This window comes from Pinus tabuliformis, chromosome 1_1 (assembly GCF_031772625.1).
Source record: "Pinus tabuliformis cultivar Carrire ecotype Pingquan chromosome 1_1, CPIR1, whole genome shotgun sequence".
NCBI classification, from domain to species: domain Eukaryota; kingdom Viridiplantae; phylum Streptophyta; class Pinopsida; order Pinales; family Pinaceae; genus Pinus; species Pinus tabuliformis.
The window spans coordinates 950,922,004-950,949,692 of NC_142297.1; the positions used below are offsets into that span (position 1 = coordinate 950,922,004).

At 38.4% G+C, this 27,689-nt stretch overlaps 1 protein-coding gene and 1 pseudogene across 1 annotated transcript; one reads left to right on the forward strand and one right to left on the reverse strand.

The window, feature by feature from the left end:
* The first annotated feature begins 4,018 nt into the window (after positions 1-4,018).
* Positions 4,019-4,414, forward strand: LOC149217647 (NEDD8-conjugating enzyme UBC12-like). The gene has a single exon (XM_089390315.1). It carries the CDS (start codon positions 4,019-4,021, stop codon positions 4,412-4,414), a length of 396 nt encoding a protein of 131 aa, XP_089246441.1.
* A 142-nt stretch (positions 4,415-4,556) lies between these two features.
* Positions 4,557-5,652, reverse strand: LOC149217648 (coatomer subunit beta-1 pseudogene; annotated as a pseudogene).
* Between the last annotated feature and the right edge of the window lie 22,037 nt (positions 5,653-27,689).

The following is a 27,689-nucleotide window of genomic DNA, read 5'->3' on the forward strand; positions in this document are numbered from 1 at the left end:
ATGATTTGCTCCATGAGGTCCATGATCTTCTCCATGAGATCATGATCTTTTCCATGAGGCTTATCTTATCAAATTCGAATTTGATCATTCAAGGCCACATAAAGATGCCCTGGAAGCTTCCTTTGTACCTACACATGTCAACAAACTCATTCTAATTGTTAGGTATAAGTATAAGCATATTATTTTCTAAAGTTTAGCCATAAATTCACTTAAAAATGTTAAGAATTAATAAACTTTGGAAAAGCATTGTTATAACCCAATAATGAGGTAAATGTAATGATATGGAGGTGGAATGGAGGTGTCATGAAGGTAAAATGTGAAGATATTGGTGAATAATGGAGTGAAAATAGGGACTATTTTGAGGCCCAACATCTCCCCCAAACTCAAGGTATTGCATGTCCTCATGCAATCTATTACATTACTTATTGAGCTTTGGCTTAAATTCTGCATGATATCATTTACATAACTTTTGCAAAGCGTTATTTTGATGAACTACAACTTGGTTGGTTCTTGTGTTTCAACCATATTTTGTTTGTTGCATTCAATGTATGATCTTTGCATATTGATAATGTGATTTTTATTGCAGAGTATTTTTATTGGAATGCATCATGGTTGGTTCTTGTGTAGCAACCATGATTGTATTGGCATCCAACTAACTTTTAAATACTTTTGACAAAGCCATTTGTATGCTCATATAATAGTGAATATATTTTGAAGGTAAGTGGGGTTAAGAATGTGATATATGAATGTGGATGTTATATGAATGTGATATATGAATGTGGATGTATCGTTCCCCTTAAACGGATGATTTGGGCAATTATGTGAAATGGGGAAAGCAAGGAAAAAGGAAGTGAAGTTTTTCCAAAAAATATTATTCTAACTTTTTAAGGAATTTAATGGTTAAAAGTTAGAAAATATCATACCTTAACTTACCCTTCCAAAATGGATGAGAGTTGTGCACGTGTGGCTGCAAAAACTTTTGTTCATGGTCTTCTTTACTTGGTTGGGAAAATGGTGGATGAATCATGCATGTTCAACTGCCACAATTTTGCTCTGAAGCTTCTTCTTCAAGCTGTGGATGAAAGATGGATCTGTGTTGTCGTATCGGCTGCTGGATCCTCTGCTACTAGATGATGAATCTGAGGAGTCTGCTGAACATGGCTGAAAGTCGTATCTACTGCTGGATCCTCTGATGTTGGATGATGAATCCAATGAGTCTGCTAAATATGACTGAAAATCTATAAGGCTTGGAAGGTATACAAAATATATAAGTTACATTTCCCTCCCAGCCTTATTGATTGACTTGTCCTCAAGTGATGACAACTGAAAAACAATGAAAAGAAATTGGCTTCATCTGCTACAAAATATGGGTCTTCAAGTCTTCAACGCTCGCTGGCACAAATCTTACTATGTGATTAAATGTGTCGATGTCGAACATAGCAAGAAGTTGTTGACTTAGTGGCCGTTAATGAATGCCCCTAGCCAACACAAGAGCTCCCACCATTTATTCCAATGGGATTCAAGATGCCTAACACATCTTTGTAGGTACAAATAAATTTGTCGTGGTCGAATCACCTACAAGATCCAACGAACAAGGGATATTAATGTACTCCCATTGTTCATTGGCAAGAGTACTTGCCATTAAGGCATGCAAGCCTCTAGGTGTTTTTCAATGATACTTAGACTCTAGGACTTTGACTCAAGCAGAGTTTTATTGCGGAAATGAAGGGGAATGGTAATGACATGGAAAATGAAAATAAGCTTGTAAGGAATGGATGTAAGGATATATACTCTTGCTGTGAAAAATGGACATGGAAATGGTATGCTTTATGGATTGACAATTGGTGGAAAATCTTTTGCAAAAAGGGAGTGCAAAGTAATGGTTGTGGACATGGATTTGTCTTTTAGAATTTTTCATGAAATTAGTCATTTGAAGACCAATTGTGCGCACAATGTAATCTCCTTAGTGAATACTTGATTGTCCTGTAACCTATAAAAAAACTTGGTACAAAGAAAACATAAGTGTGCTCTAGAAGAAATGGCCAGTTTCTTCATGATTCTTACGCAAAAATTTCATACCAAATAAAAAAAATTAAGGATAAACAAAGTGTTAAAATTGACCTAATCATGATATTAATATCAATCCATTTGTGAAAATAACCATGAAGAGTAATACTCCCTGTTTGTGTCAGCTGACTTCTATGCATGGCGAAAAGTTTGGCATCATAGATTTGTTGTGTCCTGCAGATTAGTACGTTCTAAAAGCATACAACAATATCAATTTGTCAACTCTAAACAAGTTAGTCAGCATTTAAATAATCCACGAAATGTTCTTTTAAATTATGCTTCCAAATGTTCCATTCTTTATTTTCAAGCCTGCGTGAATTTTGTGAATTTTTATTTTTTATTTTTTATTTTTTATTTTTAATTTTTTTTATCCTGTTCTCATGATTCTCTCAATTTTCATGGCCCCAAAGTTTTCATCCTGCTCTTGTAATTCTCATGATTCTCTCAATTTTCATAGTTGTGTTTGATGCCATGACCCTTCACATGCCAATGTTTATTTTTTTAAATCCTTCGAAACAACAATTGTTAACTATATTTTTTTTTGTTTGTTATTATTATTATTTTTAATTTTTATTTTTATTTTTTTTTATATTTGATAACAAAAAAATAATATATTAATATATTAATACAATCATATATATATATATATATATATATATATATATATATATATATATATATATATATATATATATATATATATATATATATATATATATATATATATATATATATATATATATATATATATATATATATATATACAAATCAAATATTATTTAAATCAAAACATATCTATCATAACTAAATATACAATCAAAACAAATCCATCATTAAAAAAAAATGATAACTACAAATCAAAAGAAATCGAAAATAGATAAATATAAAACAAATAAAAATAAATATAAGATATTACAATAAATACAAAACAAATTTAATCTAATAATGGAAAAGAAATCCAAACAAAACCTGAATATTGGCAAGTGAAGGGATATGGAGTTTTTTTTTTTTTTCCTCCTGATTATCTCCTTTTTACTTGCAGCATGTCCATGCACCAAATTACTCCGTCCCAATCCAAGCCCAAGGATTTTATTCTACAAGACCACCATTCCCATCCGTAAATCTATCTATCCGGCCAAGCTATGGTTGTGAAGCAATCTCTGCAAAATGTTTAGAGACCACAAGATCAATAATGCCTGATAAAGCTACTGACTGTAATACAGTTGTTGCCGCTCAACCTCTTGATCACAAAGAATTGTTCTTTTCATCTGATAAGAAAATTAGGTGGGCAAAAGGACAATTGTCACCCTCAGCAAATCAAGTGGAAACTCAGAATGCAACAGAAAAGGACGTGTCTAATTTTCCCCTGGATTCAACCTCCAAAATCGACCTTGAGACTGAACAGTCATATTCATTTCAAAATGAACAAAAAGTTGATGCTTATGAAGGGTGTCGACCAGTTGACAAAAGTGCAGAAAATAGAATATCCAATTCAGTCTGTGGTTCTAAGTCTAGCAATGAAGACAAGCTATTAAGTACCATCGAATGGCCTGTCTATGAAGACGTTAAGCCAGTGTCTCCAGTTGAGTTGAACTTGAAGGGTGATTCTTCTCCAACTTCTATGAAACTTCTGAAACAACATTGTATTCCAAATTGAATCATATAATCCAACATCCTTGATTGAATTGATAAATATCTCATCTGGTCGAGTCTGTTCGCGTTTCTCTCCGCCCTTTCCTTTTTAAGCTTTCATCAAATTTTCAACAGCCGCCTTCAATATCCAACAGCAGAAATGTTTGAATACAAAGTCCATCAACGACGTGAAGAAGAATCAAAGATTTGACCAAGGGAAAGGAACAGATTGGGAGGGGCGGCGAAGAGGGTCATCAGGAGCCGCTTTTCTGAGAAATACCCACTTGCTGAGAGTCGCGTGATAAGGGAATTTGCCACCATGAAGAAATGCCTTCGTTCCTTCGTGAACATCCTATTCCCGAGCGGGTTTCTGGACCCGAGGAGATTCGATGTGGTGATCAGCCTGGTGGGGGAGATAATAAGTAACGACTATTACGTCGGCAGGACTTACAGATTTGAGTTCAGAATTCCAGAGGATTATCCCTCAAGGCCGCCGCTGGTGGAGTGTGTGACGCCGATTTTTCATCCCAACATTGGTGAAGGGAGTGACTGGTTGATAGCGTTCCACATGCAAAGCCCAGGGATCCAGGGATCAAACACCCCAATGATTACAAGGCACTTGGATAATGGGTTTTTACTGTATGGACCCTCGGGTTGTGGTAAAACTCTGGTTGCAAAGGCTGGACCCGCGGCGTCGATGCAACAACTTGCTTAAAAGTTCTCATTGCAATGGCCCTGATCTCCACATGATAAACTGTTCATAATCAATTCATTCCACCATAAACCCTTTCTTGGAAATACACGCAGGTAACCCTCAACCCGTGATCGAATCCAGTCAACACCCAACTTAACTTTGATCAACACGCAGAGCGTGGCAATGGCGAGCAGGGGTAGTAGAACATCTCATAAACAATGTTACCAAAGATCACACCAATTTCGGTTGAAGAAACCTTTATATTAGCTTTTATCTGCTTGGTCGATTCTGGTGCTAGAGTATAATTTTGTGGGCGTTCTACCAGTTTAAGATCGCCCATGGTAGCCAATTCCAAGCAAAGATTCTGCAGTGTATCCTTTGTACGGTTTATTACTGTCACATCAGCATATACCGGATCACTGAAGCCCGTAAGTTGTAGAATCCGATTCAATTTATTCATACTGCTCCCATCCTTCACAAATTCTCCAGTAGCACGCTTCAAATCATCTTCCACCTCATCTTCTAATTCCAGCTGACTCATACCCTTTCTGCTCTTTAACAGGCGGAAATCAATCAAGTCATCAGGTTGTGCGTGCAAGACTTGAGCTTTGGCTTTGCTCTCTTCTATCTCTCGGATCTGCTTGTCAGCAAACATATTCATAAAGCTCTCCCGACAAGACTGCAACCATACTTTCTTGAAGAAATCATCAGGGCAGGTTAGAATGTGTATGCAGAGACTAATCCGATCATAGGAGTCATCGTCAATTGGATGCGGAAGAACGGAAGATTGACCAAGGCGCAGCGTAGAGACCATTATCAACAGTGCTTCAGCAGCTGCCTTATTCACTGCCACTCCAGAAGGTTGCACCTCTTCCAAACGAAGAATCAACTTAGTCAAAGTATTGATATCTCCTATTAAAAGGATTGATCTCGGATTTCCGGTAGCCGTAGCAGATCCAGGAATCACCGCAGCAGTCGCAACGGCAATTTCTGAGGCAGCGCTCTGTGTAGCATAAGTTCCATCAGCAAGAATAGTAGGTCTCCTCGAAGAGACGGTAACGGCGTTTACTGGTTGAGATTTATTAGTCGCCAAACCCTCGGCATCCTCGGCCACTGTGTAAAATGGCAATTCCCTGAGGCATTGATTAATGGTCGATATACCATTTTATACTTAGGACAGAGAGAGACAGTACTCTCCAAATGATCCAAAGCGCACATGAACAGACACGAGAAGGTTGGATCTGATAAAAAGTATCCAATTATGGAAAAGTTAAGTTTCTTCCCGAGTATCCATACAAGCCTCCAGGTATCAGTGTGATCACTTCAAATGGGAGGTTTGCAACGCACAAGAGGATCTGCTTGTCTATGAGAAAGATTTTTTTATTTTTTGGGATCGATGTAACAAAAGAATGAAAGTCAATTTTTTTAATTATATATATATATGTGTGTGTGTATATATATATACATGAGATATATATATTATTATTACATGGAGTCTTTTATTTTTTATTTTGTATGTTGATTTCATTTATTGCTTTAGATTTTTTAAACAACAGATTAAAAAAAACAAATTTTTTTAATTTGTTATTTAAGTTGAGATTTTTTTTTTTTTTTAAAGAAACAATTTTTTTTTATTAAAACCTAATAAAGAAATATTCTAAAATTAAACAATAACTAAAATGAAGTTAGTTTTTTAAATATCTAAAAAAACAAAAGAAATGGTTAGCTTTTTTAAATATCTAAAAAAACCAAAGAAAAAAAAACAAAGAAAATGGTTAAATTTTTTAATTATATATATATATATATATATATATATATATATATATATATATATATATATATATATATATATATATATCTTTTTATTTTTTAAATCTAAAATTAAAAAACTAAATTTCATCTAAAAATTTAAAGATGTTTTTTTCACAAAATTCGTTATTATCTTTTTGCAAATTAGTTCTCTAGCAATAGTATTTTTATTTGAACGAAATCAATAGATTTTCTGATCTTCCTGATCGCACGAAGCGCAGGAAGAGAGCATACTAATCACTTGATTCGTGTTTATTCATGCAGGGGGGTTTCAAAAAGGATTGAATTTAAAACTGGCTAAATATTGAAACATCAGAAAACTCAAACTTAAACTCCTTTGTGAAGATCCTGTTGTCACTAGGTTTCAAAGATTATTTTGTCTAAAGAAAAATACTAGTATTGAATTAAATTCCTAATGCCTAATCCCTTAGCACCATCCCCAGCAACGACGCCAAAATGTTGGGCAATTTATTGGGCGTAAATTGCTGCATTAAATTATCGACCAGGGAAACTCGTAAGCTTGTGATGATGCCAGCAAAATATATGCAGGAGTAGGCAACTAACTCTATGTCTAACTAAATGGTTTATGATTCAATATAATATGCAAGGGAAGAGGCTCCTAACTAAGGAGGTCCTGGTTTTCCTTCCCTATAGTATCATAGAGAAACCATTGATTACATAAAACCAGAAACTTGAAATGAAGACAAGAGAATGAACTTTAATTGTTGTTCAGATTCAAAGAGAGAGAAAGACTAACTTAGTCTCTTGATTGTCCTCTCATGTACTAATCCAAACTAAACTAAGATTCATTCATAAGCATAAGAAATGAAATGACTTGAAACATAAAAGCACAAAAGAATGAATTTCAATTACCATATAAATCAATAGAGAGAGAGCCTAACTTAGACTCGTGGTTATCTCCTCATATGATCCTTGAAACATAAAAGAAAAAGAATGAATTTCAATTATCATGCAAATCAAATGGAGAGAGAGTCTAACTTAGACCCTTGGTTGTTCTCTCATACGCTGATAAAATTTTAATTTAAAACTCATTCATCAATCATAAACAAATCCTCAAACATCAAACATCTAAGCAAGTAAATGAAATAAGATCTAATATGAAGTAACATGTTCCTTTGATCCTTCTAGGGTGAGCTCAATTCTCCTAAGAAAAAAGTGACAAGCTATTCCATATACTACATTAAGGCAACTTATATCTAAAACTACATAATGGAAATATATGTACAACTTATATCTATAACTACATAATGGAAATATATGCAAAATGAAGCTTTATTCTATTCCATCATAAGTTGGATACAATGCTCCAAGAGTCCTCTCCTTTGGAATGGAGGAGGTACTCCTATTTATACAATGAGATGAGATAACAAACTCATAATGATGATCCACTAATCTCTCTTTAGTTCCATACATTTCTCAACCATCTAGACACATAACCCTATCCTCCATGATTTCCTCCATGAGGTCCATGATCTTCTCCATGAGATCATGATCTTTTCCATGAGGCTTATCTTATCAAATTCTAATTTGATCATTCAAGGCCACATAAAGATGCCCTGGAAGCTTCCTTTGTACCTACACATGTCAACAAACTCATTCTAATTGTTAGGTATAAGTATAAGCATATTATTTTCTAAAGTTTAGCCATAAATTCACTTAAAAATGTTAAGAATTAATAAACTTTGGAAAAGCATTGTTATAACCCAATAATGAGGTAAATGTAATGATATGGAGGCAGAATGGAGGTGTCATGAAGGTAAAATGTGAAGATATTGGTGAATAATGGAGTGAAAATAGGGACTATTTTGAGGCCCAACACATACCATCCATCTTTTGGGGTTAACACTACCAATTCATCTCAGTGTCACCGACATGTTCAAGAGAACTCATCCAGTTGAGAAGTCATCCAGTTAATGTCTCATACATTGCAATACCTCCAACCTTCATTTTTTCATGATCGCCATTCCTGAACCTTGTGTCGTCAGTTCATTTTCACCTCCAGAATTCATTTGCTTCATTTCGTGTCATAGATGTGGGATACATCAAGGCCCTCCTATGATGAGTTGCTTCTTGTCGACATCATCTCATTATCCAAGAAGTTGACTTAGAAACAACCCTTTCAGTGCTTTGAAGCTTGCATACATCAATGGAAAGTTTCTCACCTCCGGTGACAGGTTGACATCAATGGCCTTCAACCGAAAGATTTTGCGTGGTGTTCAACATCGGATCATGTATTCACACCATGTGAAATGTACTCTAGTACCTTGAGGATCATTTTCATTATCGATGATCCCTCTCGCGTCTATTAACAACTCACACCATTGGCCGGTAATCAAGGGATGTCTTTCCATGTTCGACTTCAGAACATCTCTTCACATGGATTGACTTGTACATTGAGCGAAGATTGAACGAGTTTGAAGACCCTGAATCTATTTTCATCCATTCAGGCTGCAATATATTCAGGGATACAAAAACATCAAATGTAAAAAGGCTCTACACAGGTAGTCATCCTAATCATGGATTATGACTCTATATCTGTAGAATCACCAGTCTGTATCTATAGACGACTATCTGATCTATGTACATGAAATGAAAATTTATAAAGCTGAGCATGGGAATGCCTCCCTCGGCTAGATCATGAAAAATCATATTATGATGATGCATTGTATTGTAATTTATGTATATCACCTTCCAGTTCAAATCTTTGGATCCTCATGATAAATAATTTCACCCGACATGAATATTTACGACCTCATGCTTTAGGGGGCAACTGTTACAGAATTATTTGGGCACATCAACCCAAAAATTATATGTTGATGTATTAGGGATCATCAACCCCTAAAAGAGTTGTTTCATACCCTAAAGGAACTTAGTCATCTGAGTTCATCATGCCCCAAAAGTTCCATCTCAGAAATCATCCAGAAACTGCCTAAACTAAACCATACTAATTGCTCCACTGGCAAAGTGCGATGCATACTTACTGGTACACTATCAGGGTGCAATGCATACTATTTAGGCCTTCTATAGGGTGCGATGGGTGAGGATGGACAAATTTCTGAGACAGTTTTTTAGTTGGTTTCTCATGGAATATTCTAGAAACTTCTCCTGTGCCACTTGCCTCTCCGAATTCACCCAAGGATGACCAAAGGAATTAGGAAACCATTTCCAATTCCCCTCTCTTGTGGAACCAATTACAACAAGTGGAATGACACTAATCAATCCCCATGGATGACTCGCACCCTTGCAAACATCTATAAAAGGATCTCCCATCCAAGAGATCACAAGGTTGGAATTTTGTGAATTGCAAGTAAGTGTTGATAGTTTGTAATTGAGGAGAGAGCATTGTATCCTTGTTGGTGTCATCTTGCTATTTCATGAGGTGAAGAAGGATTGAAGCTGGGAGGATGGAACTGGATCAGACAAATGGGTTGTAATTCTCCTTTCTATTAATAAAGCTCTTCAAGTTTTCTCTCATATGATTCTACAATTCTGAATGCTATCATTTGTTCATTATATATCCGATTCCGTAATGTTTATGTTGTAATATATCATGATGCTTTGACGGTTCTTTGTTGCTGTACTTGTGCAGGTACTCTCCAAGCATGTTAAGTATGGGGAGGAGTTGCAGGATCTGCCAAAGGAGAGATAGATCAAGCAAGGGATTAAGTGGAAGTTCCAGGTTGGTTCCATTATCTTTCTCTTATCTGTTACACATAGGAAAAATCATTGAATTGCTTTAAACTATTGTTTCTAGGGTAGCTTCCAAAACTAGAGGGTTATCATTCGACAAGACACTAATTTTCCCAGAAACATCAGTGTAGCTGTTTATCAGGTGGAGAAAAAGTGGTAAGCTGTTTTTTCAAATTCTAAGTGATTCCATTAATCGACCGACATGTAGCACTCACGTGGAGAGAGAAAACCACTTTATCAGGTGGATAAACATTGCGCAAGATCTCTGTCCGATATCGCTGTTAACCATTGGATCAAATGTGCTTTGGTCAATGGTGGAGGATCATCAGTTAGCTTTGTTGATCGAGTGAACCAACAACCGTCAGATTGAAAGGTAATATCAATGGTGAAGAGTTAGCGCGATAATGTTTGTGGGAAAAGCGGACGTGAGAAGGAATTAACCAAAAGTTTAAATTCCTTTTGATTCCATGGCAATTGAAAGGTTATCATATTGCGAATAAGATTAAGCAGTTCTGCTAATTTAGTAGAATAGCCAAGTTTGGAGGTAGATGACTGATACTCCAAAGGAAATCCAAGAAGAATTTCCACTTGAACTTGTAGAAATCGTTTCTGGATTTGAACGATTATCCATTACACCTGCACTTAGACCACCAGAAGGTATACATGCTTCCTCCCTGACAACGACACCAAAATGTTACCGCTCAAACTAGCAGGGGACCTAAAGAGGGATACTTAAAGGGAAAATGCTATCCCAAGGGCAACAAATGGAGACTTGGCCCACTGTCACCTCATCTTAGGCTCCCTTCTATTTATGGAATTTCATCGATGGGAAGAGATCCGGTATGTATGGAGTCACCAATGAAGGATAATTCAATGGATATAAGTGACCCAAATGAACCCTTTCCGAGAAGAATTTGAAGGATGAGACTTTCTTTCTTTCTAAGAAAGGTACTATGTATTCTAGGGAAAGGAAGAGAGGATGTGAGGGTTAGTTTTATGGGATAAGACTTTTGAGAAAGTTCCCCAATCCCTAAAATTATTATTAGAATTGGTGTCCTGGATGGTTTTTGAAGAATGATCTTTCAAAGGAGTGAGACCACAGGGGGCCAAGTGGACCTAATCTAGGATATGAGGAAGGTATGTAGCAAACAATGATATTATCACCCTAGAAAAGGTGGAGGAAAGGATCAAATAAATAATTTCACTTGAAGATGTTTTTTTGACCTTATGAGGTACTAGCCTTGGGGATGGCAGGGAAAGTTTTGATATTGGAGCTAGGGCTTGGATTTTCTCCAAAGTCAACCATATGAATGGATTCAAAACTGGAGGAGAGCTAGAGGAAAGGCCAGCGCAGGATACCCTAGGAGATCGAACTTTTTTTATGGCTAGCTTGTTGGGAAATTGATGCCCTAAGTACCCCAATGTGGCTAGACTTGGGAGGACGTGAAATAATATGGATTTTAATGACCACCCTTGGTATATTAGTGCCTTAATATTTGGTAGAATGGAGCATATGTTGAGTATGAGTAGTATTTCCTGGCTTCCAGTCAAGGAGGCCTCAAGATCACTTCACTAGCCTTCTAGGTCAAGAGGAAGAAACCTTGCAGCTTTTATACTTCGATGTACAAAAGGAATGGTTTATCAATATTGAATTATTTGAGAGAATTACCCCTAGTATTTTTCGCTCACATTAAATGGCCCATACATTGAAGGATGCTATAATAGAGACAAATTCCACAAATTTAAGCATTTAAATGCATGCAACAATTAGCCCTAGAACAACAAAAATCCCAGTAAAACATATATGAAAAAGGTAAACATGAATAACATCAAAGACATGTACTTACATGTAATAGATTATATCCAACAATTCAAAATTGACAATAGATATGATCTAAGAGAAGAGACCAATATCCACACATCAAAACTCATCCATAAAGCTCCAATTCATCCTCTAGAAAAGTGCGAAAATCTCGAGAGAGATAATAGATCCAAAACCAAAGTGATGATGAGAAATGAACTCATATCACTTGTATTTATACACAATTTAGGATTTTTAATTAGCCTCATTGGCCTACATAAGCCCCAAAAATAAAATAATTTTCTTATAATTCAACTTTTGGTGATAAGCCCGCTAAACTAGCTCATAGATGAAAAAGTAATCCTCTCAAGAGGTCAAATAATAATCTATGCATGTCGTAGAACCCTCTATGAGGTGTAATGAGGTCCATGGGTTCCATAATGAAGAGAAGGACCCTAAAAAGCAATGGACAAGGGGATGGTCCCTTGTAATAACCTGTGGTGCTCCAAATGACATGTGGGGGCACACAAGTGTTCTCATGGGTCTCCAAATAAATAGATGATGATTGTAGGTCACCTATAAGGGCTAGGATGATGGTATTGGTGATTCCACATCGTCATTAAAGTTTTAGATCATATTCCAAGTGTATGGTGTATATTTGGGTCCAATTGGGCATGATGGATTAGGTGCATCTTCCTCATCCAATAAGTCAACCACAAGCAATATCTGAATGGTTGTGGGTATCCATGGAGTGAAATTTGTTGTTTTCAAGGCCCATGGATCTCAGTGCTCACCCTTCATGTGCTAATGTATCCCTCTGGAGGATTAGGACCCTGTATAGAGAGACCAAAACCCAGAAGGAAACCATCTACAATCATGGATAAGATCCAATGCATTCCCGAGCCTTCCATTACAACAAGTCATTAGAGAAATCGAGTAAATGATCTTACCTAATCATGGACCACATGTGGGACTTAATAATGGCCTTCCCTTCTATAATGGGCTTTGGGATGTGCCAATGTCTCCTAAACTCCAAATGGGGTTAACCAATAATCCTATTAGGTGGTTTATACTTCTAAAGGGGATAATATAGTCAAGGTACATCCTTCGAGAGGTGGTGACATGTGACAGAAAGGTGAATGAAGTAGGGAATGAGAAGGGGCAACCTTGGGTCACATGTTGGGGTACAAGGGTATCTAATAAGAGGGAAGCACACACTTGGGTTTATAATGTGTAGAAGGGAGGAATCGTGGTACATGAGGCTTCTCGGCCTTGATTTTTCTGCCCTTCTTTAATGCCTTTTTTCTTTAGCGATTTTCTTTGACTAATTTCTCAAGGCTCAAGGGGTTAGAGCATGATGTATAAGATATAGTAATGAAAGCCCCCTTTTTAAGGTGGGGCAGTTCATTTCCCACAAGGGGTTGGGACAACCATGGGTTCCTATATGATGAAGAAGGCTCATAGAACCTATAGGAACTAGGGTGATGGAGTATAGTCCTTGTATTGGATTTTTCCCACGTGCTAAATATGTTTGTCCCAGCCATGTTTTGAATTTTGTGGTACATTTCCCTATTGAATGTGGCCATATATTCTTTTATCTTTATTTTTAGTTGCATCAACCTTCGAGCTTCATTCAAGGACATGACCCAAGGTGTGGGCAAGGGGAAGGGGCATGCTAACCCTATGTGGACCCAATGGAGGAATGTGGAACCAGGTGGGAGAAATGATGAATGGGGTGAAAATGAATGGAAAAAGGGTAATATAAGAAGATAAGGGAGCGTACCACGCAACAAAAATCAGGGTTTCTCATGAAATACCATCCTTGGAACCAAATGGTCAATAAAAGAGATCCCACGGGACTAGAATCCAAGGTTAATTCCTAAAACTGGTCTAGGGGACAAAAGCATAGACCTAGCTCATTCTTTCCACCAAATCCCCCCATTAATCCATGCCCAAAAGTGTCCATGATAAGAAAATTACAATACTCAATTTCCAAATGACAAGGCATACATTTAGTTTTGGGAGGCCCACCTTTAAACATACAATCATGGCAGATGGGTGAGGGACCACATGGTTGGCTGAGGTGGTGGAGAAAATGGCACAATGAGCTAGTTGGTGGCTGCAAGGGGTTGTTGGCTACCAGATGAGGACCATCTTGGAGGAAAAAAATATCTCCTGGGGATATTACCCACAAAATGGTGGGTAACAGCGCTAAGCCTTGATAATTTTGTGTAGAAATGAGACCAATGATGTGGATCCACTACCAAAGAAATTTGGCTCGTGAAGGGCTTAAAAAGGGATTAGCACCTAAAGCCCTAGCCAATGGTCATGGAGACCTGGTTCTATGGTAGAAAATAGTTAAAGGGCCTGAGAAAAATGGGCTTAAGTCAAAATTGAGCAGAACTATCAATTTGACAATGAATTTGGTAGTTAAGAAAAACTTAATTGCAGATAAAAATAGAAGAAGCACTATTGAAACCTATAAAAGTCCAGAATTGCTAAAATTAGTGAAATAACGCAGTTTAAATTGTAGAAAAAGTTTGTTGAAGGTTGATAACTTGGTGAACATAGTTAGAGGGCTGAAATAAATAGGAAAAAGGAAAAGAATAAGAACGCATTTAGTAATCAAATAAAAGAAAAGAAGGAAAAAATATAAAGCCAAAAATTATTTATAAGTTGGCTTGAACAAACTGTTTGAAAGAGAGAATAGATATGGGTTCTATGAGCGAGTTGACGTGAAGTTTTTGGTGATTAGAGATAACTGAAGATATTCATGATTGAAAAAATCAATTTATTTTTAAAGTAGAGAAGGCATTGATGGCTCTAGTATTAAAATGCACGACACATGAACCATTGAGTATCAAGCCAGTTGTATCTTGCAAATTAGGGGTTGGTGCTCCTTCTTGTGGATGTTGGTAAAGATTTGGGGTTGTAGCTCCATCTAATTGTAGCTGATAAATCGGGGAGTTGTAGCTTCTTATTGGTTGTAGCTAGAGAATTGTAACAACAAGTTGTAGCTTTCCTTGAGAATGAGTTGAAGAGAATTTTTGAAGAATTTACTTTTTCTTTGTGTGTTCCATTGATTGTTGATATTATTTTATGTCATATTTAAATAAATTTTTGAAGTATCTATGGTGTCCTATTGTTATTGCACAAAGTAAAAGAAGTTGTTTTGGTCAAAATTCCTACAATACTAATTCATCCTCCTCTTAGTGTTGTCCTAGTTCCCAACAGTTTTTGGGACATGGTTTTGGTTGGCCATGGATTACATGTAATGAATTCCTTAAAAGGATTGGGAAGAATTCATTTGTAATGGGGTAGAGAGGTGAGTGGTGAAGACTCACTTGGCCATGTTGATTAGGTTTTGAACAAGGGATTAAAATAATTATATTAGTTGGTTTTTTTTCCCAGGGTTTTTCCAGGATAAACATTGTGTTTATGATTTATGATTTTTACTAGTTTTTTTACTATTGGAAAATTTATGTTTCTCAAGCAACTTATGTTAGTATATTTTTAATATGTTATTAAATCCAAGGGATCATCTCTTGTGAAGTTGCAATTATATCACATTGGATGTTGAGAATGAAACTAATATAGAGAAGTTTGATTGTGATTTGGACCGCATACATTGATATTAACTAAGACGAAATAGAGGTCCAACAAGGTGACATGAAGCCACAGAAGCTACATCTGGTGAGAATAGCACCTGGTGTGAGTAGGTGTGTAGATATCAGAGAATGATGGCATACGTGTCGAACAAAAATGAAAGGAAAAAAATTATTATAATCGAGTTCAAAAAAAAATTATTACATGTAAATGGTCATATGGTTGTAAGACCTAGTAACACATGTGTACCCCTAGGAAATGATTGGTAAAGTCTATATGTAGACCTATATGAAAGGGGGGAACATACTAGATCCTTGGATATAAATTTTGAGAGGGGTAAGGCTTGGAGGTGAGTGGTGCTAACTCATTTGGCTTGTTTGGACAAATTTGTTCAACGGAAACCCCAACTCAAGGTTTAGGGGGGGTTGCTAAGTAAAATTAACATGGTGAAAGAAGTTGTTAGGTCAAAGAGTGGTGGTTTCAGGCACATGGTTTTTCTTCCACATGGTTTCATGCCCATGGATTGCATGTAGTGAAGCCTTTAAAGGCTTGGAAAGGCTTGGAAAAGCTTCACTTTTTTGTATTACAATGTTGTGCATTCAGACTATAGTCTTTTTTCTAATAACTTGACAACAAAAAATGGTTTTTAATCTCATACATGGGATAATCTTGATTATTTCATAAATATTCCATCTTCATATCTTGCCTTGTATCAAGGGAGACAATGTATTTAGTCTTTTAGACTCCTAATGGAAATTAATTTACTAGGTTACAGAGGATTTTCCTACATTGGGATTTTTCAAGTGTTTTTCATGTTCTCTCCATGTTTGGTCTTGGATCTCTAACCTTTCTATTAGCAACAACATTTGAATGACTAGAAACATGGATGGGAATAATCACAAGTGATTCTCTTTCCAATCTTAAAAAATAAGGCATATATTATGTCATCATGAATGCATTCACTAATATCAAAAAGCAATAGTCAATCTAAGCAACAAGATATCTAATTTGGAGGAAGCTCAAAAAACTAAGCATGCATAGACAATGGAGATAGTGACATAATAGAAAAACAAATTGATAAGTAAGAAGTTGAATGTGGAATGGTGTATCAATTTAACCTACAATTAACTAGGAGCTTGTCTATAGTCTCTCACCCAAAGTTTTCAATTATATTTAAGCTAACTTTTCCAATTTAGGAAGAAACAATTCAACAAGCCCAAGGAGATCTATGAATGGAGCATATGGAGCCAGAGCATCAACTTCTAGGAAAAGGAAATCAATAAGTCCATAGTGGGCATGTCTCTTTTAATCTCAGTTTTATTTATGTATTACAAAGTAATCTTGATTTTAGGGTAGTTTCTCAAGATCAATGTTTTTTTTTTTTTTTTTTTCTTTTCTGCGTAAATACTAATTCTATTAAAAAAGAGAAAAATATGTACATGGAGGTCAAAACCTCAGAGGGGGTAGAGGCCAGCCCTCAGCCAGAGATTCTGAGACATACATATGCTGCTATCTGTCCTTTCAGGATTAAAAGACTTCATAACATGATTTGGTAGACACAGACGCACAAAAAAATAATTCTGTTCTGAGTTTGACACAGTTTTACTATCGCCTGCAGAGGCTTTACTGAGAAGCATTTTGTCATACCCACCATGGACAAAAATAGGCAAAACAAAAACTCGCCAAACCAAGAATTGTTGCTGCATATCAAGAACAGGTTGGCTTGCACCGATACCAAACGAGAAATGAGACCAGACCCATAACCAAAAACCCAAAACATAGACACATAGCATAAAATCAAACAGAGCAAAGGCAAGAGTGCCACCCATCGGCAATGAACCAGCATTATTCGGCATGTTGCGGAGAGTCGGGCACATCCTTGTCCACCTGGCTAGACGAGGCAATCCAAGTGACGAAACCATTGTCTTCATTCCCTTCTGGAGGATTTACCAGGTTGAGGATGCTGCCTGCATGATGAACCGGTCCACAAGAAAGGACCTCGCGCTGAGTCGAATCTACCGGATGCGGAGGCGCCTCAGGAACAGTGTTGTCTTCCTGCATGTTATCTTCATTAAACACAACCCCAACCATCTCCCCCCGAAGGACACTATCATCCTGAGATTGAGAGGTGGTTGTGTGTGCTGAGCTGCTGGGATTGTCCTCTTCCTCGGCTAGAATAACAGTGATACTGGCAGACAATACTAGCCTGTTGAGCTTGCTATGGAAGGTGAAGTAGGTTGTTTGAAATGAATTGTGCGGGAGAGGCCCAGCATGGCTAGAGGGCTGAGAGGACGGGGAGGCCGAAGAAATGGGGACTACGTTCTGAGGAGCAGAATGAGAGGCTCTGCCTCTATTTCCAATATTGCCTCCTCGGCGAGAGACCCCTCGACGGCGAGGCATCCTTGAATTGTCTAAACAACCAAGAAAGGAAAAATGGTAGAGCTGACGGGGGAGGGACTGAGCATAAAGGAACCAGGTGATACAGTAAACCCAGGTGTGCTTCCAGACTACCTGAGCGAGACAAGGGTGCGGGAAGAAAAACAGGCGGAGGTAAAAAGAACCAAGAGCAGTGGCGTGAACCAAACACCAGTCCATGAATAAAAACTTGAGCGTGAAATCTCGAGCCAGGCGCACATTAAAGACGGTCTGTGTGACCATCATTCTGTCCTGCGTCCTAATAAATTCGCATGTCATTGAGATCTACGATCTTCGTCCGCAAGCCAGGTGCAGGGCCAGCTGCCTACAATGCGATATCCCTCATTAATGCATCGTATTAACACCCGCATCGAGGTGTGTGTCATCCTCCTGAAGCCTATCATCCTTCACAATATTATGTAACTCAGAGATTTGACCCTTGGAGGCTATGCTGGAGATTGAGCCTACAAAGAGATCTACCCCACTTTCCACTCCTATATTAGCAAGAAAATCAGCAAGCTTATCTCCTTCCTGCTTAGTGTGTTTGAAAGAAATTGCTTGATGTTGAGAAAGCCATCTGTCTATTAGCTCAAGCCTTTGAGCCATTCTCCAACTGTTACTGACCTTATGTATGGGGGAGCCCTGCATTAGTTTTGTGACCATGTTTATGATGATTTGCGAGTCCCCTTCTATGATAAGTGGAAAAAAACTTTTGTCCTGAGCCAGGGTGAGACCTCGCCATAGTCCTTCCAATTCCGCTGAGTTGTTGGAGTCCCAACCTTTTGAGCCGAGAAAGATGAGTTGAGGAGTGCCATAATGATCCCTGAAGACTCCTCCATAACCTGCTTTTCCCGGATTACCCTTTGAAGCTCTGTCGAAGTTGAATTGGAACATGTTGCTAGGCGGCGGAGTCCATTTTGTTGGCCTTTGTTTATTCTTAGTAGGATTGTCTGTAAGAGTAGGCTATTGATTTAAATGTATCTTCCAATTATCCCAGACTGATTGTTCCTGCGGCAGTGAAGGAAAATCTTCTTGGGACCATGCTTTAATAGATAATGACTCTTTAATGTTCTGATGTAATTTGATCCATATCTGCTCTATAGGCATAGATTGATCCTTAAAAACTCTTCTGTTCTGCTCCTTCCAGATGTTCCACATCAGTAGACCAGGAATAAGCTGCCATAGTGTGTTGAGGATTTTGCTTTGATATGGCTCTTGACTCCAATTACGAATAGTGGCTCTGATATCCCCTTGCACTCTGCCCTCTTTTTGGCATCGAAAGGTAACCTTTTCCCACAGCTTCCATCCTATTTGACAGGTTTACATTAGATGAATAATTGATTCCTCTTCCTGCTTACAGTTGAGACATATAGATGGGCCAGAGAAGCTTCGTTTTCTGAGATTATCCCATGTGAGGATTTTATTGTGACATAAGAGCCATAAAAAAGTAGACACCTTCGGCCAATTTGAGGAATGCCAGATTTTATCCCATAAAGTGTCTTTGATTATCCTTTCTTTGATAATTATCTTATATGCTTCCCTTGTGGTGAAAGTACCTTTCTCTTCATATTCCCATCTTAGTATGTCCGATCCTTCTGATATGGGGATTTTCCATTTTTGTAATTCTAAGGAGAGAGAGATCTGAGTTTGCTCAGAGCCATGCATCATAATTTGTTTGGCATCCATCCATTGTCTGTATCCCTGTGTGGAAGAAGGGTCCTAGAACTGATTAACCTTTGCTAATTGATTTATATCTTGCTCTGGTAAGGGAAGGTTAGAGAGAGTGTCCTTTATCTTTGGGAGCTGCTTCCAGGAGTCTTCCCAGAATCTTGCTGTGTTACCGCTCTTAACTTCCCAGAAACAATGTTGTTGTATTAGATCCCTATGTTGAATTGTCGAATTCCAAATTACAGATCCTGTGCTTACTTCTTACATTTGAATTATTTCTTCAATAGGGCTATTATTCACATATTTTGCTATCCAAAGGGAGGCCCAGGGAGTATTAGGATTTGCCAGCCACCTACACCATATTTTAGCTCTCATTGCCTTATTACTGTGCCCTGGATCTCGTAGTCCAATACCCCCAGCCTTCTTCGGAAGACACACATTGTCCCATTTGACCAGAGCCCACTTTTGATTAGGGCCAGAACTGCCCCATAAGAAGTAACGCTGTAGATTCTTTATCTCCTTGAGAACCCATTTGGGAGCTACAAGAATAGAGAAAAGATACAAAGGCATGGAATGGAGAACTGCCATAATGAGAACAAGTTTGTTGGCCATATTGAGAGCTCTATGAGTCCAGAGGAAAAGCCTTGCCTCTAGCTTTTCTAACAGGTCTTTCCAAGAGGAGTGCTTGAGGGCCGAGGCTATTAAGGGAGATCCTAGGTATTTGGAGGGGAGGGAAGCAATGGTAAAAACAAAAATACGGGCTATGGCTCTTTGAGTGGAAGCTGGGGTGTTAAAGAAAAAGATTTGAGATTTGACACGATTGATAAGGGCTCCGGAAGCTTCAGAGAAGTTTGTTAAGAGGGCTTTGAGAAGGCGAGCTTCTTGGACCGAGGGATGACCAAAAAGCATGTTATCGTCCACAAATTGCTGGTGGGAATAGGTAGGAGAATTGCTGAAAGATAGGCCTTTGAGATGCTGGGAAAGCAGAGCGGATTTTAGACTCCTACCTAGTCCTTCTGCCATAATAACAAAAAGAAAAGGTGAAAGGGGATCTCCCTGCCTGATACCCCTGGAAGGACGAAACGTAGCCGATGGGATACCATTGATAAGCACAGAAAAGAATGAGGAAGACAAAAGATTGATAATCCATCTAACCCAGGAAGGGGCAAAGCCAAAGGCAGTAAGAATTTTTTGAATGTAAACCCAGCTGATACTATCAAAAGCTTTAGACAAATCGATTTTAAGCAACATACCTGGTTTTTTTGTTTGCTTCAGAGAGTGGATTATTTCATGAGTTAAAATAATCCCATCTGTTATCTGCCGACCTTCTACATAACAAGATTTCTCAGGCGAGATAATGAGAGGGAGCAGCGGTTTCAGTCTGGTAGCTATCACTTTTGAGACAATCTTGTAGATTATGTTGCATAGAGCGATTGGTCTGTACTTTTCTGGAGTATTGGATTCCTCTGCCTTGGGTATTAAGGCGATGAAGGTGGCATTCAGCCCTGGGTACATCCATCTTAAAGTGCGAGATTCCTCAACAACCTAACAGACCTCCACTTTGATAAGATCCCAAAAATTATGAAAAAAGTTGGAGGTGAATCCATCCGGACCCGGCGCTTTCCCTGCTTTCAACTGATGTACAACACTTTCGACTTCCTGCAAACTTGTGGGCTTAAGGAGGAGAAGATTGTGCTCTTCTGTGATTAGTTTTGGAATGTTCCTTAGAACTTTGTTTATAACATGCATTCTATCTATGCTGGGTTCTTGATGCGCTTTCTTAAAGTATCTTAGAAACTCATCTTCAATGCCTTCATGCATCTCAATTCTGTCTCCCTGCTCGTTTTTGATGTGGGAAATGTAATTATTCATTCTGCGTTGCACTGTGGTTTTATAAAAAAAAATTGTATTTTTTTCCCCATCCTTAAGCCATCTGACCCTCGATTTTTGCCTCCAAAGGGTTTCCTCCTGTTGTGCTCTATCTAGAATTTGGGATTCGATAGCTTGTTCCTGCTTTACAAGTTCCTCGGAGTGTCCTTCTATGATGATCCTTTGCTGGACATTCTTCATTTCTTGATTGAGTGCTGCCTGTGCTTTGAAAATATTGCCAAAAGTGGTATGATTCCAATGTTTGATTTCTCCTTTGAGGTGCTTTAGTTTCTGCTGGAATATAGACATCTTGGTACCACTAGTGGGATTGAACTTGAGCCAAGTTGATCTAACAAATTCATAGAAATCCGGATGAGTTAACCAAAAGGCTTCAAACTGGAAGGGATGCCTAATACTGTTGCCTGGCCGGTTCCATTGGAGAGCTATGGGCCAGTGATCTGAACCTGATACTGGAAGAATGGAAGCAGTGAATTCCCCACCTAGGTGAGTTGCATTGTCTGATATTAGAAATCTATCGAGACGTGAGGCTATTTGTTGCAATCCCTCTCTTTTATTGTTCCAAGCGAACATACCGTTATTTGAAGGAAGATCTACCAGCCAGTTGTTTTGAATAAAATCTTTTAGTAGATTCCCATCTCTATTCCTTCTGCTTTTGCCTCCCTGCTTTTCCTCCATTCCTGCTATCATGTTAAAATCTCCTCCAGATATCCAAAGCGGGTACCGCCTATTTGAGTTAAGCTCCGACAAGGTATCCAAAAGTTCAGCTTTGTGTATGGTTTCCTGAGGGAAATATACATTAGTTATATGACCATGGGTGTTGGTGCCAATTATATGAAATATTGCCTGGATGAAGTTCTTGTTTGCATGTATATTGTCGAGTTGAATTACTCCTGCATCCCAAAGAATTGCCAGTCCTCCCGATGCCCCTTGAGCATCAACAGCTGTTACTAGCCCTCCTGGCCAGGTTTTCGCTGCTATATTTTCCAAAACTGTTGAATTACATTTGGTTTCTTGCAAAAAGAGTATGTTTGGTTTTTCCTGCATAAGCATATTTTTTAATAGTCTACCTTTCCTAGGGCTATTGAGCCCCCTTATGTTCCATGATATCAGCTTCATTGAGAAGGGTTGGGATTGACATTGAAGTACTTGGTCAGCTTGGCATACCTACCTGACTCAACTAGCACTTCGCCTATCTTGATGGTTCTTTCGAGGGTTGTTTTTCTTCCTCGCTTCTTGCTGTCTTTGGTGATGAACTTTCCATCCCATTGACTTCCTATCTGTACTCCTAGAGAGTATTTATTTTGTGCTCAATTGAGGACCTCCACCAGGTTGTCCACTTGCCGGTCTGGTATTTTGTCAAAGTTCCCTGTCTTGCATGCTTGCTCGAGTCCTAGAATATCCAGTTCACCAATGTCAATATTCTCAGGGTCTTCCTCCATGATCTGGGGTTCTTGAGAGTCTTCCTCTCTTTCCTTCAGCATCTTGGTGCTTGGTTCAGGATTATCAACTTCCATTCCTTGAAAATGCCAGGCCTGAGTTTTGGTCTGGGATTGAAGGGTTGATTTATTGAATATGATTTCCCCTGGTTGCTGTGTAGTTCCCTCCGGCAGCTCTTTGTTGGATTCTTTGTCATTTTGAGGTCCAATATCAGGATCTTGCATATCATTACTGGCCAGAGCCTCAAAGCTGTTACTCGTTGAGGGTTTTGACATATTAACTTGATTGGTCTTGGGATTGACTGTCGATTTCTTGTTCCCTCTTCTGTGGTTTACCACTTTGGTAAAACCGTTAGGCGCCTGGTTGTCTGAGCTCATTTGAGGAGGGGGTTTCCTGTTCAGAGGACAATCTCTGTAGAGGTGTCCTAGGTCATGGCATTTCCTGCATCTAAACGGTACGTGCTCATAGTCTATTAGTTGAATCCATTTAACATCTTCATGAAATAGACTTACCGTGTCTGGCAGGGCTTGCTTGAGGTCCATATAAACGCAGATCTGGGCATAAGACATGTATCTGCATAATTTTGTTTCCTCGGCAACCTTGATGAATTCGCCCAGAGCATTTCCAATCTCCTGGAGGGAATTTTCTTCCCAATATTCCCAGGGAAGCGAGTACAGCCTTATCCAGACGGGAGCATAACTGAGGTCTTCCTTGTCTGGATTGAAGCGTTCAACCCACCCTTTGAGATATAGACCTGCAGAATTGAAAAAATAAGGACCCCCATCCAGAATCCTGTTGCGATCTTCCAAGCAGTTAAAAACAGCAGTAAAAAGCCCCTTTGGACCTAGATACAAAGTGATATGTCCCTTTGGGTTCCATTTGGTATTTATCCAGCTCCTTAGCGCTCTCTTAGTTGGCCATATTCCAATAAACTTGCCAAACAGCGCGTGATCCCTCATAAATTGTATTCTGGCATTGATTCAGTGACTGAGAAATTCCACCTTTGGCCTGTGAGTTGCCACCGGTCTACATGTGGAGGAACTTGCTTTATTTTTGTCTTTTTGAACTTGTTCATTGTCCTGTTGCTTGTTGTTATCCGTATTGTTCTCATTTTGTCTGTCTTCTTTGTCAATGTCTTCGGTCTGCTGCTTTCGGCTGTCCTTTTTTGGGAGAGGCACATCGCCCTCCCCCTGAGGGGGCTGCATTTTCCTGCGCGCCTATGGTAGGATCACGAAAACCTTCAAACCACCCTGTTTCCATCAGTGCTGAGCTTTGCCATTCAAGCCTGCCCTAGTAGGGGCTGCAGAAACCCTAGGACGGGTTGCAGAAACCCTAGATCGCCTCTCCCACCTTTCACTGAACATATATCGTTCGTCTTTCTCAAGATCAATGTTAGTAAAACCCTAATTTTTATTTTTTTTATTAGAAAAGTTGATATTATAAACAATTTTGTATCTAGAACCTTTTTCAGATAAATTGATTGTTAACAATCCCATTTATATTGTTACAACTCCCTTTTGATACAAATCATAACCATTTAACTATTTTCGTAAAAAAATAATGAATATGAAAAAAAATACCATACTAGAAACTACTAATAAAAATGTTTACTACTAGTTATATTTATTACTAATAGTTAATAATACATACTATTAATTTTATCCTTTTCAATAATATGGGTGAGGTCCAACTTATCAACAGTTGAGAGGTCACATGGGTGGGGAAACCTACTCATCTTTATCACAACGATCCAAACATGTCCCTTGGATTTGAACGTAGGTGGATGGAAGATTAAACCCTACTCCCAACCACTCAAGCTACAAACGAGAAACACATACTATTAATTTTATTAGTAATAATTATCTACTATAAATTAAATATAAATAGTTATTTTAAAAATTATTAATCATAATAAATGTTTTTCTACTTATTTGTATTACTTCTATATTTAATAACTTTTATTTTTTGTAAGTTTGGAAATGGTGAGGATACATTAAGGTCATGTCCAAAAATAACACTCAAATAAGGTTGGGAATTGAACAAGTGACTTAACATAAGAGTATTTGCCTTAACAGTGCACCCATCACCGTCTATCCAAAAACCCATAAAAACTTCTAGATTTATAAATTAAATAAATATCAATTAATAAAACAATAAATAAAAAATATTTATCAAATATATATCCTATTATCATTAGTAGTTTAACCTAACTTTCTAAAAGATTTAGTAGTGTTGTGTGACTTTGAAATTATAATAATATTAGTATATTTTTTCAAAAATAATAGTTTTCACACATTTTAGTGGTTTGTTTCTATCTCACACTTCAAACTGTCCTACTACATCACATATTAAGTAACTGACTATGTATAAAGTGATAACAATTGTGAGGTTAAAGGTAATCGGAGAGAACTTATATCATATGTAACAAGCACTGCATGTGGTCGAGAGTCCTTGCTTGTAGATAAAAAAATTTTGACATTTACCAAGTAAATAAATGTTAATTTTTCTTGACATAGGTTTAGAGTAATTTAATTTTTGTCACAGTCTATTATACATTTGTGCTCAACTAAATATAATATACTATAATACTATATGACCTAGTGTTAGCTACCTATACCAATAGGTTTCATATTTCATGATTGGCAAATAAAAGTTCCAAATATGCTCTGCTTTGGTGATTCAAAGATCCCATATTTCCATGAGAAGACAAGGTGTGTACATAAGCTTGATGTTGACTCAATTTTGGATGGATGGTCCAACAGCCTAATCTGGATCATGCCATGTTTCAATTTTTTGTTGTAGAATAGAGAAAGAAGTCTGTCCAAACTGTTTAATCTTGGCAGACCACTAGTTAGGTAGAGAATTAAGGTTCCCAACTGCTTAATCTGGGACCTTGGAAGCAATAAGGGTAGTTCTAGATAGAAAATCAAAAGAAAAAAGCCAAAAGAAAAGAAAAAGGCACATAAGGGTCTGCAAGTCTAAGTGCACCCTCCATGAAGAAACAAAAAATGCTAGGCAAGTAGATGGGTAGGTAGATGGGGTTGCAGAAATGTCATTCATTTCAGCTGAATCTTGCTGGTCTAACATGAAAGAAACGTCAAGGCATAGAGAAGCTTCTCTTCTCCATCATGTTGCAGCAAAGCAAAGGAGCATGTCTAACTTCCTGTTTTCCCCCCTTCACATTCATTACTAACATCCCTTCACCAGTTGTGTTCATGAAAGAATTCAAGGTATTATGTTGGTTCTTATTCCTTTAAAAGCCACATTTCTTGTCTAAAATTCTTTTCATTTTGATCTACTCCCTAAGCTAAGTTGTTTTCATATAAACTTAGTGACATCACTCCTCATTCACCTTTTTTCCACTCATATTAACCCCTAACTTCTTATTATCTAAATCCCCTATGTTACCCTTCTTCCTACTATTATAAACACTATGGTGTATAAACCCCAAGCATTCTATAAATATCCCTTCCCCCTTGGTATTATAGCCATATGTTCACAGTTAGGGATTAAATTGACATTTGGTCAGTTTAAGAACCCAAACCCTACCCCTCTTTCCCCTTCAGAAGTCATTGAAACCATTTAACCCTTCATTTGCAAAAGAACCTTGTAAAAAACCCATTTTCACCCCTAACCCGCTTTATTTGCAAAAATACATAAAAAACCCCACTTTCTCGTTCTACCCAAAGTATTGGCACAATACATATTTGCATTAAAAATACATTGAAAACCATACAAATTCGCCAAAATTCAAAAGTCCCCGCCGGGCGCGTCTTCCAAAGAAAATATTATTTTAATCCCCGCCCCCTTCCGTATTGTCCTGGCACCTTGGCGATCCGTCGACCGTCAGATCGGGCTCTTTTCATCGGACGGTCCACATGCATATCGGGTCGGGCCCGACGTCCGAAAGTTAGCTTCCGAAATTTGTCAGCGGGTGACGTCAGGCCTCTGCCATAAGTCACCCCCAAATTGTATCGGGCCGCCCTCTGACAATCCCGCTTCCGTATAAAGAGCGGTGCGATATCACACTGCTTACCGTTTCTGGTTTTGTGTCAACCCGCCATGCCAACGTCACTACCACGTCAGGCCCACGTCATTGCTGTGTCATGCCCGCGTCAGGCCACTTAACCGCCGCATCAGCGCCCCCGTCCGCCAGCACTCCGACATGCCCGCCACCTCACCACCCCCGTGGACCACTCACAGGCCGCCACGCCAGCCAATGACATCATGCTGACGTCATCCGACCTTGACCCCACCTGATGACATCATGCTGACGTCATCCAAAAAAAGCGCCAGATAACCCAAAAGTCCATATTTTTGCCCAAAAACGTCGTTTTTGTTACTTTTGCAAAAAACGACTATTGTTCTGCTCTGCATGCAATCACGACCATCCGGCGCCAACCTGCTGAAGTCAACCAGGAGACCGTTGGCACCTTCAACCCACCTACATTTCGAAATTTTGCCAAGCAAATTCACCAGGTATTTATCAAATTTACCTCCCCTGCGCTCGGTTGTGTCCATAATTGTCTGAAACAAAGTTAAAAGAGTGAGCAAGCTAATATTCACCAGCAAATCCCCGGTGGCCAGCCTTCATTTCCAAGGGTTGAATCGAAATTCACCTGCAGAGCCTTGTATACCAAAGTTTTCATCAAAACATACACTCTGTCCGCCCATTCGTGGACTTAAAACCCAAGCTGCTATAATTCACCGTGAAGAGAGGTTTTAAGGCCAAGCATTTACTTTAGCAGTGCTTTGTGCACTGTTTCAATTGCTGCCACTGCCATTCTACCCTCTGTTCCTCAGTAAGTCACTTCTCTGGTCCAAAAAATACTCCTCTGTGTCACTCTGTTCAGTAACACCAGTTCACATACAAACAGAGTCCTAAAGTAATCATGGATGCACCGGTAGCACTTGTGGCCTTGAATATTGCTCCATTAAATGCCCCTCAGAGAGAATTGG